Source organism: Aspergillus ruber, assembly GCF_000600275.1.
Source record: "Aspergillus ruber CBS 135680 unplaced genomic scaffold scaffold00015, whole genome shotgun sequence".
Taxonomy (NCBI): domain Eukaryota; kingdom Fungi; phylum Ascomycota; class Eurotiomycetes; order Eurotiales; family Aspergillaceae; genus Aspergillus; species Aspergillus ruber.
This window is the reverse complement of record NW_024467311.1, coordinates 349,802-366,165: the sequence shown is the minus strand read 5'-3', so window position 1 is coordinate 366,165 and position 16,364 is coordinate 349,802. Positions and strand designations below refer to the sequence as shown.

The 16,364-nt window shown below is 48.9% G+C and overlaps 6 protein-coding genes across 6 annotated transcripts; 4 read left to right on the top strand and 2 right to left on the bottom strand.

Moving 5' to 3' along the window:
• Window positions 1-78: 78 nt before the first annotated feature.
• EURHEDRAFT_413036 (J domain-containing protein) lies at window positions 79-1,287 on the bottom strand. Its single transcript, XM_040782071.1, has one exon. The coding sequence runs from the start codon at window positions 1,247-1,249 to the stop codon at window positions 356-358; it is 894 nt and encodes a 297-aa protein (XP_040638366.1). The 5' UTR covers window positions 1,250-1,287; the 3' UTR covers window positions 79-355.
• Window positions 1,288-1,948: 661 nt separating this feature from the next.
• EURHEDRAFT_424555 (putative FHA domain protein SNIP1) lies at window positions 1,949-2,434 on the top strand (the record flags this gene model as incomplete). The annotated part of the gene is made up of 1 exon (XM_040783376.1): window positions 1,949-2,434. A coding segment is annotated over one exon (486 nt), but the record flags the coding sequence as incomplete, so codon positions are not given.
• Window positions 2,435-2,599: 165 nt separating this feature from the next.
• On the bottom strand, window positions 2,600-3,113 carry EURHEDRAFT_378130 (uncharacterized protein; the record flags this gene model as incomplete). The annotated part of the gene is made up of 2 exons (XM_040779037.1): window positions 2,600-2,835; window positions 2,903-3,113. 2 exons carry the CDS (start codon window positions 3,111-3,113, stop codon window positions 2,600-2,602), a joined length of 447 nt encoding a protein of 148 aa, XP_040638364.1.
• A 1,531-nt stretch (window positions 3,114-4,644) lies between these two features.
• EURHEDRAFT_378129 (LipA and NB-ARC domain protein) lies at window positions 4,645-9,423 on the top strand (the record flags this gene model as incomplete). Its single annotated transcript, XM_040779036.1, has 4 exons — window positions 4,645-4,938; window positions 5,015-5,648; window positions 5,706-5,780; window positions 6,074-9,423. 4 exons carry the CDS (start codon window positions 4,645-4,647, stop codon window positions 9,421-9,423), a joined length of 4,353 nt encoding a protein of 1,450 aa, XP_040638363.1.
• A 1,058-nt stretch (window positions 9,424-10,481) lies between these two features.
• Window positions 10,482-12,415, top strand: EURHEDRAFT_501609 (FAD/NAD(P)-binding domain-containing protein). The gene is made up of 6 exons (XM_040785763.1): window positions 10,482-10,636; window positions 10,687-10,857; window positions 10,929-11,081; window positions 11,141-11,221; window positions 11,272-11,725; window positions 11,777-12,415. Exons 1-6 carry the CDS (start codon window positions 10,550-10,552, stop codon window positions 12,079-12,081), a joined length of 1,251 nt encoding a protein of 416 aa, XP_040638362.1. The 5' UTR covers window positions 10,482-10,549; the 3' UTR covers window positions 12,082-12,415.
• A 444-nt stretch (window positions 12,416-12,859) lies between these two features.
• EURHEDRAFT_480028 (aromatic ring-hydroxylating oxygenase subunit alpha) lies at window positions 12,860-14,637 on the top strand. The gene is made up of 2 exons (XM_040785479.1): window positions 12,860-14,043; window positions 14,093-14,637. Exons 1-2 carry the CDS (start codon window positions 13,208-13,210, stop codon window positions 14,505-14,507), a joined length of 1,251 nt encoding a protein of 416 aa, XP_040638361.1. The 5' UTR covers window positions 12,860-13,207; the 3' UTR covers window positions 14,508-14,637.
• Window positions 14,638-16,364: the final 1,727 nt, after the last annotated feature.

Sequence of the window (16,364 nt, the reverse complement as noted above, 5' to 3'; positions counted from 1 at the left end):
AGGGCAACGCTAGGCTCTTTTTGAGGCAATCGAGACTACGTCTGTCTGTAGAGTTCTTGGGCCATCTGAGAAGTTGGTGCGATTCATGGTAGGCTGTAGTAGGTACAGGGGTAATGAATCATGTATCTACTCCAAGATACGTCGATGAGTGAAGGAAATCCGTGGGCAGTGAAATCGACATTGAAATTTATGCAACCATGACAGTCCGTGTGCTTTTTGTTTGAATGATACTGTACAATCCGATGTTATAGCTGGACAATGCCTGCGCCGTCCTCAATGACCCCTTAGTCATAGCGTCATAGTCTTAGGGACGTTAATTTAAAAAAAAATACCAACAGCGTAGGTGGAAGAAAAATCACGAACTCTTCCCGGGCTCCTTCGCCTGGGCTAGTCCATTCTTCGGAACCGAATTCTGAACCTTATCCAGGGATGGCTTTCTGGGATGCAGAACGTCTTGATAAATCGGTTGCTCCTCTTCCTTCAACCCAGACCCCGTAGGATCCCTGCGTATGAGAAAGTGCTGCATCTTCGCCTCGGATGAACCCCCCTGGTTAGTCGTATTCTGCTGGCGCCCCGTTAGAAACCGGGCTGATTTTTCATTGACCGCCCGGAGTCGTTCTTCATATCCAGTATTTATCTGAGTAATCCACGATGCCTGTACAGCACCTCCAAAGAGGGTAAGAAGAATGATGGCCTTGGCAAAAGTTCGGTGGTCAACAACATGCCGCTGCTTGGGTTGATGTCGATTATGCCACCGCTCCCAGTCCTCCCATGTCGCATTGGCAAAGATCGGACCGGCTCCATCATAGCCTGGTCTTGACCACGAGCCCATCGGTCGAGGTGGATGTAGACTCCATCCGAGGCCGAATTGGTCGTATGCTGCCCGCTTAGCCGGATTTGATAAAATCTCGTGGGCTTCCACCACTATATGATATCGCTGGAGTCTAACTTCTGGGGAGATGCCTTTGCACTGCGGGTGGCCGTTACATGGTCGATCTGGATGGTAGATCTTCACGAAATCGTAGAAACGGTGTTTGGAATACGGAGCTCCACGGTCTTGCTTGAACAGGTCGTAGGGGGTAAAGGATGTGGTCGCCGGCCAAGTTATATCATCATTTGGGATATCATGGGCTGTGGCATAGAATCTGTAGTTGAAAACTGTCTGTGTACGGGAGATGCTGGCATGCGATGTGGGCGGGTTCAGTAGTTGAAGTCCACCACAGCAGAGGATATTGGCTTTCTTGGGCATAGCCGCATGGTTTCAAGACAGGAACCACGGCCTGCCATCCGTAAGTTGTAACAATAAAATTAAAGATGGTAGCAAGAGGATATTAAGGATGAAGATGGTAGAGAAGGCAAAGGCCGTCGTTATCCGGCGTCTGTGTCACGTGGTCCGGCTGGGTGAAACTCCGCAAACTCGCGAACACAACAGCTCATATTTCTCTCAAATCCTCGCACGCGCATCCATTGAGCAAATATGGCAGGGTCCCCGGACGATTATCACGATCGTCGTCGGAGGCGGTCTCCTTCAGATTCGCCTGCACGCGACAGCGGTCGACGACGCCGAGACGAGCATCGGAGTTCCCGCAGAGATAGTTCCAGGAGACGGTCATCACGCAGTCCATCCGGTCGGGGAAGTCACAGAAGGGATCGCGATCATCGCCATCGAGAACGCGGGGGATTAGATGATGATGATCGCAGGAGGAGGAGACATGCATCCCCCGAAGAGCGCTTTCACCGACGCCGCCGTGATCGAGACGCATATGACGATCGAGACAAGCCTTCCCGCAGACGACGGAGTGTATCGCGAACTCGCTCCCCTTCTCGACGCTCGCGCAGCCCCCCTGCAAGGGCGCTGGAACGCTCTAAACGTCCTCTTCCTTCTCAAAACGAAGAGTTCACATCAACTGAAGTCACAGGGACAGGAGAATCGTCTGGTCCGCCGGTTGAGAAGCAGAAGCCCAACTTTGCCAATTCAGGACGCTTAGCAGCAGAGAGCAACACGGTCGATGTCAATGGAGGAAAGGTGGTTCTCAAATACCATGAACCCCCCGAGGCACGCAAACCTCCGGCCAAGGAACCATGGCGTCTCTACGTGTTCAAAGGAGATGATCTTTTAGAAGTGGTGGAGTTATACGAGCGTAGCTGTTGGCTTGTCGGAAAAGAACGAATGGTGGTAGATTTTCCCCTGGAACATCCAAGCTGCTCCAAGCAACATGCGGCCATTCAGTTCCGTTATGTCGAGAAGAGAAATGAGTTCGGGGACCGGATTGGAAAAGTGAAGCCATATCTTATTGATCTCGAGAGTGCCAACGGTTCCAGTTTGAACGGCGAAGCGGTCCCGGCGGCACAGTATGTGGAAATACAGGACAAGGACGTGCTACGATTTGGGTTGAGCTCTCGAGAATACGTGATGCTACTGCCTCCTCCTGAAGCGAGGTAATCAGGTTTCCCAACTCTAGAGAAATTGCAGAATACTACAACACTTGACCGCAACATGGACAATTTCACCAGGACTTGGCCAATTAATGATACATTAATGTACACATGGAAACGCAAATATCATGCCACAAGAAAAGCAGGGCAACAGGAAATTGGTTTAACGGGTAGCCTCATGAACCTTTTGCTTGGCATCATTGGCGGCCTCCCCAGCCTTGGATTTGCCCTCTTGAGCATACTTGGATGCCTCATCCTTTACCTCGCCCGATTTTGCTTCAGCTTGGGCCTTGCCCTCCTGAGCATATTTGGACGCCTGATCCTTCAACTCTCCTGACTTTGCCTCGGCTTCTCCCTTTGTGCTGCCGAAAGTGCCCTTGAGGCTCTCTTTTACATGTTCTACACCAGTCAGTATACAGATCACCTGGATAGAAAAAGAATAGAAGCAAAGGAAGCATGAACATACGGCCCGTCTCAATACCCTTGAGAGCTGCATCTGACGCAGTCTTATCCGCCTTCTTGAGAGTATCCTTTGTTGCGTCGGCGACACCCTTGTCTTTTTTGGTTGTGGAGGAGATGGACCGGAAGGCGGGTACACTAAAGGCGGGCGCTGTCGTCCTTGCAACGGAACTAGCGAGTTGAGAGGTCAAGGGAGTAACGCGCGTGAGGAATGACATGGTGATTATTATCGATAGGAGAGTTAAGACTTTGAGATTGAGAATTCGAGGCTGTACAAAATCCGCGGTGCAGTAATAAGTGGTGTAAAGTTGAATAGTATAACTCTCACAATTAGAGGCTTGCCTCTTATATATTTTGCCTCTACATACTTCTTTCTTGCTTTCCTCCCATCGTCACAGCCGACGTCATGATGAGCTCTTGGGCGATACCGGTCAGCTGGTTACCCGATAAGGCTTAGTGCATCTTTAGCAAGGCAGATGGAGGAATATCACGGGACCTAACACGTGATGATTCCTTAATCCGGGGATATTTCGCTTGCACATGGCCAGCAAGGGACATGATTTCATATGCAGTAGTCTCACCTGCCAGATTATTTTTTATAACGGCTACATCACTGTCTTACTTGTCGTACATATATAGAATACACTGTATGTGTATGACTCAGACGGGCACTGCACTCTACTCTTCGCTTGGAACAGCGCGAATCGACCACTGGGCGTGAATGGGGACTACAACCGAGTTTCCTCATGACTCACAAATAATCCTTTAACAGATTCAGGACAGATTTATTGTGTTGACTAGAATCCTGCGTCATGATTCGACCTTGACGTTCCCGAATCGCCGAACTCCGATCAACGTTGACGCCTAGGGCAATGAACCCCGGATCGAAGTGAAGCGGCCCGGTGGAAGGACCCGTTTCACTGGGCTGATCTAGATCTTTGTGCTCTGATAGAACAGTGACTGATGCAGGTACGATACGTGCTGCAAGGACAGTTGGCTGTTGCAGACATAATTATGACAGTCCGTGTCCGTGGTCGGGCTTTCCGGGGAATATCTTGTGTCCGTGTCAGAAATAGAAATTCGACGCTCAACAGGAATATTTAACCGACGGATTCAAGGCGTATTGTAGAGTTTATACGATTGCCTGGCACTGCAGGGCATTCTCACAGCCACAGTCGCAGAGTACGGAGTGGATGATACTCAGTTGACCACGGACAATAAATACCATCACCACCAGAGAAAGGAAAGACAGTGAAGAATAAAGAATAAGAAAAAGAAGAAAGAAATAGAATACTCACTAGCGTCGAGGATTGAATCACATTCGAGGCACCTGCAGCCCTGGAAAGAGGTGAAGAGTTCAATTCCTGGCCTATACATTACTGATTCCCATGACTATGACTGGTCAGCCTGATCATCGCTCACGGGAACAATAGAAGCTGCCACACTGTCTTCACCTTGCCTTTTTTTCTCCCCCCTTTCTATATAATCATTGGCCCTCTCTTCTTTCTCTTCTTTGTCTTTCACTTCTTCATCATCTCTGTTTTTTTGTATTCTATTACTTTTCACATCTTGTGACTGCATAGTGCTGATCCCTGTTCCCACCCCGCAATCCATCGCATTCGCGCCTTCCTGTCACTTCCCCAAATGCGCCTCGTCGCAAATCGCCCTTTTCTCCCAGATCCCTGAAACATCTTTCGCCTCGCCTTCTTGCTTTGATTCTTGATCAGAATTCAACCCGCGCAAGAAGACATGGCGGACCCAGACAAGATCAAGCCGTACGGCCTTTCCCAGATCTACTGCTCCAAGGAGCCACTGGTGGATATCGTCTTCGTTCACGGCCTCAACGGCCATCCTTATCACACCTGGAAGTCACAGTCGGGCATCTTTTGGCCATCAGAGCTTCTTCCCGAGGTCCTTGAACATGTTCGTATCCTCACTTATGGCTACAACGCGGAGGTAGCGGCTTTCAGAGATGGCTCTTCTCGAGACCATATCCATCACCATGCAGAGACGCTGGCCTCAGGCCTTGCCGCGAACCGAAACGTGAGTACTCTGTCTTCATGCGATCATTGTTCTCCCCCTCTCTTACGACTCTTATGCTAATGCTGGACCCCTACAGCTTCGAAAATGCTCTGACCGTCCTATCATCTTCGTCTGCCATTCCCTCGGGGGCCTTGTGGTCAAGCGCACGCTCATTCACTGTCGTAACGTCACAAACGAGAAGATTGAGCATCTGCGATCCGTCTTTGTGTCCACGTACGGCATTCTCTTTCTGGGCACCCCGCACAACGGCTCTGACATGGCCAAGTGGGGTTCGCTCCTGCAGAACATCTGCAGTGCAGTTTTGCCTAAGAAGGTCATGGAGAGCTCTTCCCAGTTGATCAGCGCGCTCCAGACAGACAATGAGACCCTCCAGAACATCAACAGTCTTTTTGCAGAGATCCTACCCAGGTACCACGTTTACTTCTTTCATGAAACTCGTTCGACCGATATCAAGGGAACCCGCCAGCTCATCGTGGACGAGACCTCTGCCGCTCCTTACATCGAGGGTGTGGAGCGCATGGGTATCGAGGCAGATCACAGTAGCATGTGCAAATTCGATGATGAAACTGCTCCTGGATACGAAGCGGTCGCTGAGGCAATACTGCGATACTCAGAAGCCGCTCCTGCACTCATCGCGCACCGATGGCACGAAGAGGAGAGCACCCGAGAGATGTGGAAGCACTACAAGATTGGCGAGCTTCGTGGTACAGGTATGCCTTCCTCTTTCCTTCACCTTGGTGGAATACAGTATCTGACTGGCGCAAAAGACAACACGAACGCTGGACCAGAGTATAGAGATGAACACCTTGCGGGCACCGCACAAAGTGCACAGATTGCAAGTGGTAGGACCCATCTTCTCCCAGCCCCTGGATCTTCTATTACTTTGAACCCATATGAGATTGAAGAGCGTTCGCGATCGGGATCTACTTCGTCTTTCAACAGTCATTGAGTGGCTTATGCTTTCTGTCTTCTGTATGCATGAAACAGAAAAAACAAAAAAACCTGTCTTCAATCTGTCTTGAGTGATGATATCCTGTTTTATAAACAATGTATTATGTGTTTGCTTTGCTGCATTTGATGAGACCAACATAGTTCTTTTACAGTCAGACCATTGCTGACTTCCTTTTCTTCTTAGGTAGTGGTCTTATCGCTCATCCTGATTTTCCAGACGCACGCCCTATCTCCCACGCATCCCCAGTGGCGCAACCTGTAGTGGTCTATGTGCCTCCCCCAGGAGGAGCGAGTGCTTCTGCGCCAGATCCTGCTTCCAGCGTCGAGCTTCCAGGCCCAAGTGAGCCTTTCTTCATAGTACCACCAGGCTTTCATCCGAATGCGACCTTTTATGGCATGGAAAAGGAACTTCGTTTGATGCATGATCGTCTACACAAGGCCAAGAAACGCGTTGATCGTCTCACTGCGGTTCTCATACACGGAGTACCTGGTTCCGGAAAAACACATTTAGCACGGCAGTATATCTGGGACCAACGCGAATGTTACCCTGGTGGCATCTTCTGGGTGGACGCCAAATCACGCCAGTCAACTTACAAATCCTATTGGGAGATTGCTCAAGCGGCCTCCCTGGCGCCAGATGACCAACAATTTGAAGAGTCAGATGCGACAATACCGCAGCAATTTGTATTCGAAGTTCGTGATTGGTTTCAGGCTCGGGAGGAATGGCTTTTGATATTCGATGGCATCACTTTCGACCAGGATGAGGATTTGAACCATTTCAAACAAATCCTCCCCTTTAGGCCAAGGTCAAACATCATCTATACCTCTATTGACAGAACGCTCGCAAGGAAGCAACGCCTTTTCGAACCGTACTGCTTGACAGTTCCACCCCTTGAGGAGGAAGATGCTTGCAAGCTTCTCTTCAAAGACATTGGTGTCAAGAATGCAGACCGTGCCCAAAAAAAGAAAGCGATCGCTCTAGTAAAGCACTACGAGTGTCTCCCTTTGGCAATACATGCGATCGGCCATCGCCTCAGTGCGACGGGAAAACCGATTGTTAACTACCATGTAACCTCACACTTGACAGACGAAAAACTTGCGGAACCCTTTTTGAGCATTATGCACGATCTCTATCGTATGGAGCACTTTGCCGCGTTGAATCTTATCAACTTATTGGCATTCCTTGGCCACCAGGTCCCAGTCGGATTAATCAACATGGGACGAGGAGCTCTGGAATCCTGGGGTGTCGAGGTTATGACCAGCAGTAGACCTGGCGATCGCCCGGAGATTGATGCCACACTGGGAACTCTGATTCGGTATGGACTCCTGGAGAGGACTGCCAATTCACCTAAGCAACAGCAGAGCTTCTCATCGCAATCGGATGGAGACGAGACACTCGAATCGAGCGCGCAGACACCGGCATTGTCGGAGTCACAAACTGAAAGCAACGAGGATGCTTCTAGAGATTCGTACTCTGAGACAAGTCCGGGGCTCGGTGCTATCGATGTCATTAGGATTCACAGCGTTGTGCAGGGTTTCTGCCGGGATGAACTTAAGATCATGGATAAGGAGCAGGCAAGCCAGCCGCTAATGGCTAGCATCGCAAGTTTAGGACCTGGTTCCACGGGATTCTACGATTCATGGCTTGTAGTCACCACGAGTATGTTTTGTGCCTCGTACGAAAAGGCAAAGACCAAAATGGGAGTCATTGATTATGGTGGCATGGTCAAAGACTACAGGGAGTATGAAACACATGGATCGCGCCTGCTGGATCACTACCCCAAGAAAACCAGGAAGATCTCCAAGGCGCCAGTAACTGTGCGTCAAGCTCACGAAGACCTGACCCGGACCATGGGGAATATCCGCGGCGAGCTACGACGCCTCTCACGCAGTACGACCCAAGTAGCACCGCCAAAACTCAAGTCCGTTTTTGATCGCATGGGCAGCTCATCTTCATCATTGCCAGACTCTTCTTCGAACGAAGAGAATTCGCCAGAGCCAACGCTGAATCTGGGTGACATCCACCCCGATCATGTGGAGTCGCCACAGGAGATCATTAATTTGGAGCTATTCCCGCCGCATATCTTTCGAGAACCCAGTCGTGATCAGGAAGCCGATGATGAAAGTGAAGTCAATATGAAGAAGCCAAAGCGAGGCACACCGCTTTCGCAAATGGTCCGGGAGGCACGTAGGCCTAGGCCTGCCGCGCCCGTCCTCAGAGTCTTCCAGGTACATGGACATAATGTGCCCGGCAACAATTCAGACAGGGGTCGAAGAGGCTCACAAGGCTCAGCAGCTGAAGCGCTTGCGGCTGTTCACCATGGAACACCACCGTCGTCTCGTGACAGCAATGTGGACTTGGCTGTTACTTCTCCATCGGGAGAAGAGAACATACCAACCTATGCAACTGTCACGGCATCAAGACGCACAAATGAGCTCATTGATGCGGCCAAGCGTCGACCATATTCACCTCCCGTTGGACACCCAGCCTCGGGGGCACCTGCCAGATCATCTGCAGAGTCCTTGGTCAGTCGGAGCAGCCATATCGCACCATTCTCCCCGGATCTGAGATCAGAGCGGATGAGTCACTCGTTATCTAGTGAGGCTGGTGCTGACTTAGTTGCGCAACATTTCGAGTCTTTAGAGATGAAAGAAGCTCAGTATCAACAACTTTATGCTTCTGCAACATTGAGACCTCATGAGCCGGCTGGCGACTTGTCTGGAAGCGTTTCCTCCATCTTCGCTTATGGAAACCAGTCGATGCATATCGAAGGCAACCAGGATATCAGGGAGTCCCGACGCATGAGTGGTCACTCCCGATCGGGTCTTGTGGGACAATCAGCTACGCACCTGATGTCCGTTCACCATCCGTCTGCGTTTATGCCAGGTTCCTCTCCGCCCTCAATGACCGACATGAACATGCCAGGCTGCCACGCCAACGCCACCGATCCAGTCCCAGTTGCTGCTGAACCAATGTCGCGAGGACCATCAGCGAATTCTCGCCAATCCTGGACGACAGATCCAGTTCTCTACCCTCCGCCTGTGGTCCCTCACATTCAGCCAAACGCTGGAACGGCAACGGCGCCAATGCCCATCGGCCCATTCTCCCAAATGGTCCCTGAGCATCCAACAGTCTCCGGAATGGGCGGCTGGGTCGGCGAACTACCACCACAGCCAGCACCCAGCGCAGCCCTTCATCCTGATTCCGCGTACGCGTCTCCGCCATCAGCAGCACCACTGCATGAACCTACGCCCGTGCCCGCACCCGCACCTGCACCGGGGATATATTTTGGAAGGCAACCTGTGGATCTTTCGGGAGCTAGACATAGATTGTTCGGTCATGCTCCGGCCCCGGCCCCGGCGCCGTTCCCGTTCGCGTCGCCGGCGAACATCGCGATGTACCAGTTGTATCATCCGAATCTGTCTACACCGATGATCCCGCATCCGCAGCCGGTTGATATGGGTCTTCCGAGGGGTGTGCCCGCGAGACGGGGACGAAGTGGTAGTGCGCCTGGAGAGGGATGGGGACAGTGATGGGGTTTTCGTCCTGGTTTTAGGATTTGCATTGTGCATTGTATTCTACTTGCATCTGCATTTGCATGGTCCACGGACCTGTAACACGGAGTTTCATTTCAACCACGGGCAGAAAAAGAAAAGAAAGAAGAAGAAGAAGAAGAAGAAAAAGAAAGAAAAACAGGATTATGCATGCATACAACAGGCCTCGAGTTGAGTTTGGAATCGGAGTTTTCGGGTTTACAGATACACGGCGTTCGAAGATGGTTTTTACAGCAATGATAATATGTTAATGGGATATGGCCAGGAATATTGATGAGTCGCGATGGATAGGGCATGGGGCTGAACAGGAGGGATTTTATGGTTTATTGATTGGTGATATTTATTTATGGTGTGACTTTTACGGTAGTATGTTGGTTAGGACAGGGTAATTAGGGCGGTTGCATAGTATGGGGAGCAATGGATACGTAATACATTTGCATAGTTCGAATACTTGCCAGGTAGAGTCGAGAATAAACGTAATATTTCATGTTTCAATGAAGACCTCACAGCGGTGCTATCCAGAAACATCAAACAAAAGAAAAGCAATAGGCCAAAAAAGTGCTATCTGTCTTGCTGCATCTGTACTCCCCCAGGCGAGGTATGGGTTTCCCTGACTTTGTTCTTTGGTCAGTGTCCTGCTGATATAGGTATAGGTAGCACTTCCGGTACGCTGCTCCTTAACGCTTTTTCGTGTTCCATGCATATGACTCGGATGTCAACAATCTTTGAATGTTTTCCCGTCGTCTACCGGAAGCCTGACGTCCTAGGAAGGCTTGCCTCGCTCTGAGGCTCATAGGTATGGGTTCACTGTAGTGCATGCCATTTTTGCTATATCAACTTATACAATTTTTGAATATTCCTTCCATTGTTTTTTTCAGTCTTTATCAAATCGCATTTACCACGGAATACTTCGCGTGAAGCCCTAGTTGCCTTTTTTGGAAAATATCCCGGTTAAATCCGATAGAAAGGCTTCGGCGTTTTCGACTCAAAACTCCGAGTCCGAGTCGCATCCCGCGACATTTATATAAGGAGAAATAGACGATTGCGAAAAGCTCGTATATTTAATCATAAACTTCAGCTTCTGTATATCACTCGATTCTCCATTATGCCATTGAAAATTATCATCGTTGGCGCAGGTCTGGCCGGTCTAGGCGCTGCCATCGCCCTAAATCGACAGGGGCATGATATAGAGGTATTCCACATGCTTATTCTATGCTGGTAGATTCCTAACACATATAACAGGTTATTGAACAATCAGGGTTTCTCAATGAAGTAGGCGCAGCGATTCATTTGGCGCCGAACGCGACTCGCATCTTGAAGGACTGGGAATGCGATTTCGATAGCTTACAACCAGCTCCATGCAATCAACTTCAAGTATGGGATAAAGCGGGGGGTCAGATTAGATTTGAATTGGTATATTTCTGTTTTTATTGTATCAGTTGTTTCATCCTTGACAGTAAATTAATTGACCGGCGTGATGACAGGTGACGAAAGAGCTTCAGGAAGCCTTGAATATCACTGATGAATGGCTTCTTGCACATCGCGTGGACTTGCACAATACGCTGAGGGCTACTGCTGCGAAGGAGATTAATGGAAAAAAGCCTATCATTCGATTGTCTTCACGCGTTGCATCTGTGGTGAGTAGATTTTTCTCCATAAGATAGCACAGAAAGGACGCTCACATTGAAACATACAGGATGCGGAGGCCGGGGTGGTCCTGTGTGAAGATGGGACTAAGTATACCGGTGACTTGATTATCGGTGCGGATGGTATTCATGTAAGTCCCTGCACATAGTCCTATATAAATTTGCTCGCTTACAATGCTAGTCCCGAACTGTACGCGCAATAACCAGCAGAGACCAACAAGAATCCACCGGCCAGGACTGCTTCCGATTCTTAGTTCCAGTATCCAAGATGATGGCCAATCCTATTACCGCATCTTTTACAGAGCGGATCAGACTTGACGGAATGCACGCATTCACGTCGTATGACCGCAAGCTCGCGGTTTACCCCTGCCGTCGCGGAACGTTACTCAATGTGGCCGCTATCCATCCGTCAGGTCCTCAAGGTACTACTGGGCCAAGGCAATCATCGTGGTTGGATGGGGGAAGTTTGGACCGGTTACTGGGGGTCTTTGAAGGATTTGGGCCGGAGTTGCTGGAGATGTGCAGGATGGCTGAGGATATCAAGCTGTGGAGTTTGGGATCTCGAAAACCCCCTCACACCTTTTTCAAGGACAAGCTGGTCCTAATTGGTGATGCAGCTCATCCTACCCTTCCTCGTGAGCTGCCTTCCTCTAAAATCATCATAGTTGCATAACTAACAAAACCAGACCAAGGCCAAGGTGGCGCACAGTCCTTCGAAGACGGCGCAGCCTTATCTGCCGTGCTCCCATCCGACACAACGATAGAGCAACTCCCCCAACGACTCGAAATGTACAACCAAGTCCGCTATGCCCGCGCGCTGACGGTGATGATCCTGTCCAGGATGGACGATGGGCGTCGGGGTGAAATGGCAGATGAATTGAGGAATTATGTGCCTGATGCGGAGGTTCCGGAGAATATGTTCTCGTTTGCTTGGAATTCGTACCCGGCGAGGGAGGCTGAAGTCTTGTTGCAAGCTGCGGAATGCGTTTAAATATGCCTCTAATATCATCGTTTGCTGAGCTAGCTTTGGCCAAGAAATTCCCGCCATATCAGTTCAAAACTATCGAAGAACTGAAGCGGCTCATCTTACGAAAATGCGTCAAGTTGGATCAATATAAAGAAAACCAGTATTTCTCTTTCTGCAGTGTCAGCCCCGAATGTTTTCACGAATTATTTACAAGAAAAGGATATCGAGTTCGATTAGCGGGAGTTGAATGAATACGCCAGGATTCTGTTCGTTGGTTTGTTAATTGCAATGTGTGAGCACTCACTGTCTGTCTTCTAAGTTATTCTCAGCCATAGGATTTTTTTTTATACAATTGTGCCTCCCTGGATATCTGGTGTTCATATGTAAATGCACTGCTAAGCCCCATGTTCGCTCGTTTCTCTATATTCGACAATATATGTGAAAGGAGGGCGAGAGGACCAGGGCTTTCTCTGACAATATTTTGTTTTGTTGAGCATGTGCGTTTTTTTTTTTTTAAAAAAAAAAAAAAAAAAAAAAATCAACAGACCCGTTGGAAGGCACCGTTGGAGACCGATATAGCTTGAGAAGGGGAAATCAGCTGTTGAGGGCATTCATAGTTAGTTCTTCCACTCAACGCCACGATCCCCAAAAAGGAAAAGGCAATGGAGCAGGGATCGGGAGCAGGGATCGGATATGTACCGAAGGCTAGATCACAATCTCGGATTGCTCATCCGATGCATGCCAAAGCGAACGGCATTGTAACGATAGCACTCAGCCCAAGAAGAAGCTACAGCGTTTCTCGCAGCCGCCATCATGATAACCTATGCCGATGCATGTCTCGGAACCATATCAGTTGCTACCACTCACGGAGCTCTTCAAGACGGACACATTCCGTTTAGTCTTATTGGCTGTGTAAGGATCCGGGGAATACGTCGCTTGCATGCGGAGTAGCGGCAATAATCATGGGATGCGTTCTAAATGGCGCAGATAACATTTAGGAGTTCATATTCCCGATTGGGACTAATGGACTCGACAGGCTAGAATACAGGTATTTAAAGAGGCATGGTCACTACGGCTTTCGAAATACCTCTACCAGATCTTTAGACACGATCACACTTGTACTCTATTGTGACTTCTTTCAAAGACTATCATGGCTTCAATGCTGCACTACCTTCGCTTCGGCAACAACGCCCCCCAGGAAGAAGCGCCGCCAGCCAAAGACACTCCTGTGCGTGCTTTGCCCGCATCATGGTACACCTCCCAGGAGATGTACGAGTTGGAGCGCCGTGCCATCTTCTCCAAGAGATGGCTTTTTATGACCCACAGCTCGCGTATCAAGGAGGCCGGCGACTGGCTCCGCTACGAACTTGCGGGTTTCGACTTCATCATTATCCGTGACCGCCAGAACAACATCAACGCATTCCACAACGTATGCCGGCACCGTGCGTATCCAGTGATTGAGAAGCAGGGTCAAGGAAATGCCAAGATCATCGCTTGCCGGTATCATGGCTGGTCCTACGGACTCAACGGCAAACTGGCCAAAGCTCCCGGGTACCAAGAGCTAGATGGATTCAACAAGGAGCAGAACAGTCTCTTCCGCATCCACGTCAAGGTCGACGTCAATGGCTTTATCTGGGTCAACCTGGATGCGAAGGAAACACCCGAAGTCTCGTGGGAAGAGCACTTCAAGGACGTTGACAAGCAAGAGCGGTACAAGGCCTATAACTTTGGCGACTACGACCTCAACCATACCTATGAGTTAGAGGGTCATTACAACTGGAAGATTTTGTCTGACAACTTCAATGAATGTTACCACTGCCCTACGACACACGCGGATATTCCCGAATTTCTCAATCTTGACTCTTTCGACAGCGACACCAAAGATGGACATATCCAACACCATTGTGTTTCTACACCGGAGCAGCTGGCGAAGGGTTTGTATACTGCCAGTACTTATTACTTCCCCACGTCTGCCATGGTTGTCTCGTAAGTACTCCACATTGCATCATTCAATACAAAGCTCTAATGCATGCAGGCCACATTTCATGATGATCCAGAAGTTCCTTCCCAAAGGTCCGAGCACCTCCTTGATGGCTTACGAAATCTATCGAAACCGGAACTCCTCTGAAGCCGACTTTAAACTGATCAGTGACATGTACGAGCGCGTCATGAGAGAAGACAAAGTCCTCTGCGACAATGCACAGAAGAATCTCGACCGAGGAGTCTTTACCAATGGCCAACTGCACCCCAAGTACGAGAAAGCGCCTCTATTCTTCCAGAGCACGATCCGCGAGGTCATCACGGAGCATTATAACCGCGAGAAAGCCGAGGGACAGGAGATCTGGCCAGCGAGGCCGCAGATACCCTGTGACACCCAAGTTACTGAGAAAGATGAGGCACTTTGTGGGGATCTCTGCTGCCGAGCTCCGAAGGAGACTCTAGTTTGGTGATGTAATTTGACATTAAGAACGGGGCTATGCTATTTCCATTCGCTTTCAATAGTCCTGCAAGTTTGTTTTTCATGTATAGCTAGCCCTAGATATCCGTTTCATTTGGAATTGAATTTTTCTCTGAGTTGACACACCAAGCTCTCAAGGATTGTAGCCGAAGGAAAGAATGCCTTGGATGATAGTATTCTTAAGATCCGCTAGTCGTTTCTTTGTCGGATATAACATGGTCCCCCGTAGCACCATCATAATTGGCATCTAGTCAGAGCGACCTAGCTCACTACCGGATATGTACTTCGTGTCAATAATAAAAGCTACTTTCCCACCAAGTTCTCATAGTGAATGAGGAAGAATGGGCATTCCAGTCACGATGGTTCCCCATTACCCTTTCTTCTTTCTGTCCCTCTCCTCAACCTCACCTCTATTCATATTTATCCCTGCCCGTCGAACATGAGAAGGTTTTCTTAATAAACGGTTATATGCTTTCAATGCCGCCATTCTCTTAGCGAGCTTTGTCTGGGAACCCTTACTGTCCAGCTTGTCCCTGATATATTTCGCAGGAGCTAGCTCACAGCACTTTTAGAAGCCTTTGCGACAAGACCAGCCTTGATATGCGATTCTGAAACAGTCTTCCTTGTGTTAACAGGTTTCATGAATCTGATACACTTTACCCGAAAATGGCCCCGCATGTTGATATGTTGAGGCGAGGATACAGTATACTCGAGTAACTGAAAGCATTCAACACAGAAACAAGTGGATTTACAGTAGCCACTCAAGATGGTTGGTCTGACAAAAACCCAGTGCGTTGACAACGGACGCAACTGAGACCAAATTTATGCGACACGAGCATCATTGGCATATGCAACAACACCACTCCGTGTCAAAACATGGAAAGATATATAAACGTGTCATCAGAATTACACCGCCAAAATACCGCGCTACTCGTTTCTTCGCCCGGAACGCAATGGTTGATAATCTTCATGTTATTTGTGAGGGAAATGGGTTTTCTCAGACAATAAACTCCTTGCTCACTGCAGCTATCTGCAGTCGTCCTTCGAGCTATAAGTGAGAAAAGCGTATCGGGTACGACAATTATCTATGTTTAAGGGTGCGAATGTTAACTCAGGTGCTTTGAACTAGCTAATATCGGACATATAATCGCCCACAGAGATTTACACCACTGTAAAGGATATCGCATATCATCTGAAGTAGCTACAAGTGTGCGATTGATGCAGTGCTTGTATTTAAAGTTTAAAGACATCCGAAACCAAAACTATGGACTCGATCACTGAGAAAAGGATCGGCTACGTCAATACCAGAAATGCAAGCATGTCGTCCATTAACAGCTTCCCTCGCCTACCAGAGATAGATTTGAATCATATGCATGTTCTGTTAAAAGATCTCGAGAAAACAATGACGCTGATTGCCAAAATACCTACATTAAGACTGGCTTCTTTGCACCAATAAGAGAAAGCACGCACTGGAACGGCTACAAACTCTAGAAGTAAGTCGGGGAATTTGTGAGGAATATAGCATTTGATATATTTTTGACCGTTTGAGCAATCACCATTGATGATTGATCAAACCACAATATCATAAAGATGACAATTGGAATGAGACCTTCAACATCAAACCGCGAGCGAGCCGGGCATCTTGTCACCCATTATATTTTCTAATTCTTTCTCCTCCAAGCAAGTCTGACCTGAAAGTCCTCCACTACGTGAATTCGACCCTTGGGACAGTTCTACGGCATCGTCCTGAGGAGTGGACCATGTGAAAGAGGCCTGTACCTTCCAGCGAAGTTAAGACCCGCCATGAGACTCAGACACAAATCGATTCGACGAGTGATCCCTTCTCGGC

Excerpts from the sequence above, each read along its gene's own strand:
- EURHEDRAFT_413036 (XM_040782071.1), bottom strand. The coding sequence starts at position 1,249 with ATGCCCAAGAAAGCCAATATCCTCTGCTGTGGTGGACTTCAACTACTG.
- EURHEDRAFT_501609 (XM_040785763.1), top strand. The coding sequence starts at position 10,550 with ATGCCATTGAAAATTATCATCGTTGGCGCAGGTCTGGCCGGTCTAGGC. Across the intron at positions 11,082-11,140 it reads CTTCACGCGTTGCATCTGTG|GATGCGGAGGCCGGGGTGGT; the intron begins GTGAGTAGATTT and ends TGAAACATACAG. Across the intron at positions 11,222-11,271 it reads TCGGTGCGGATGGTATTCAT|TCCCGAACTGTACGCGCAAT; the intron begins GTAAGTCCCTGC and ends TTACAATGCTAG.
- EURHEDRAFT_480028 (XM_040785479.1), top strand. The coding sequence starts at position 13,208 with ATGGCTTCAATGCTGCACTACCTTCGCTTCGGCAACAACGCCCCCCAG. Across the intron at positions 14,044-14,092 it reads ACGTCTGCCATGGTTGTCTC|GCCACATTTCATGATGATCC; the intron begins GTAAGTACTCCA and ends TAATGCATGCAG.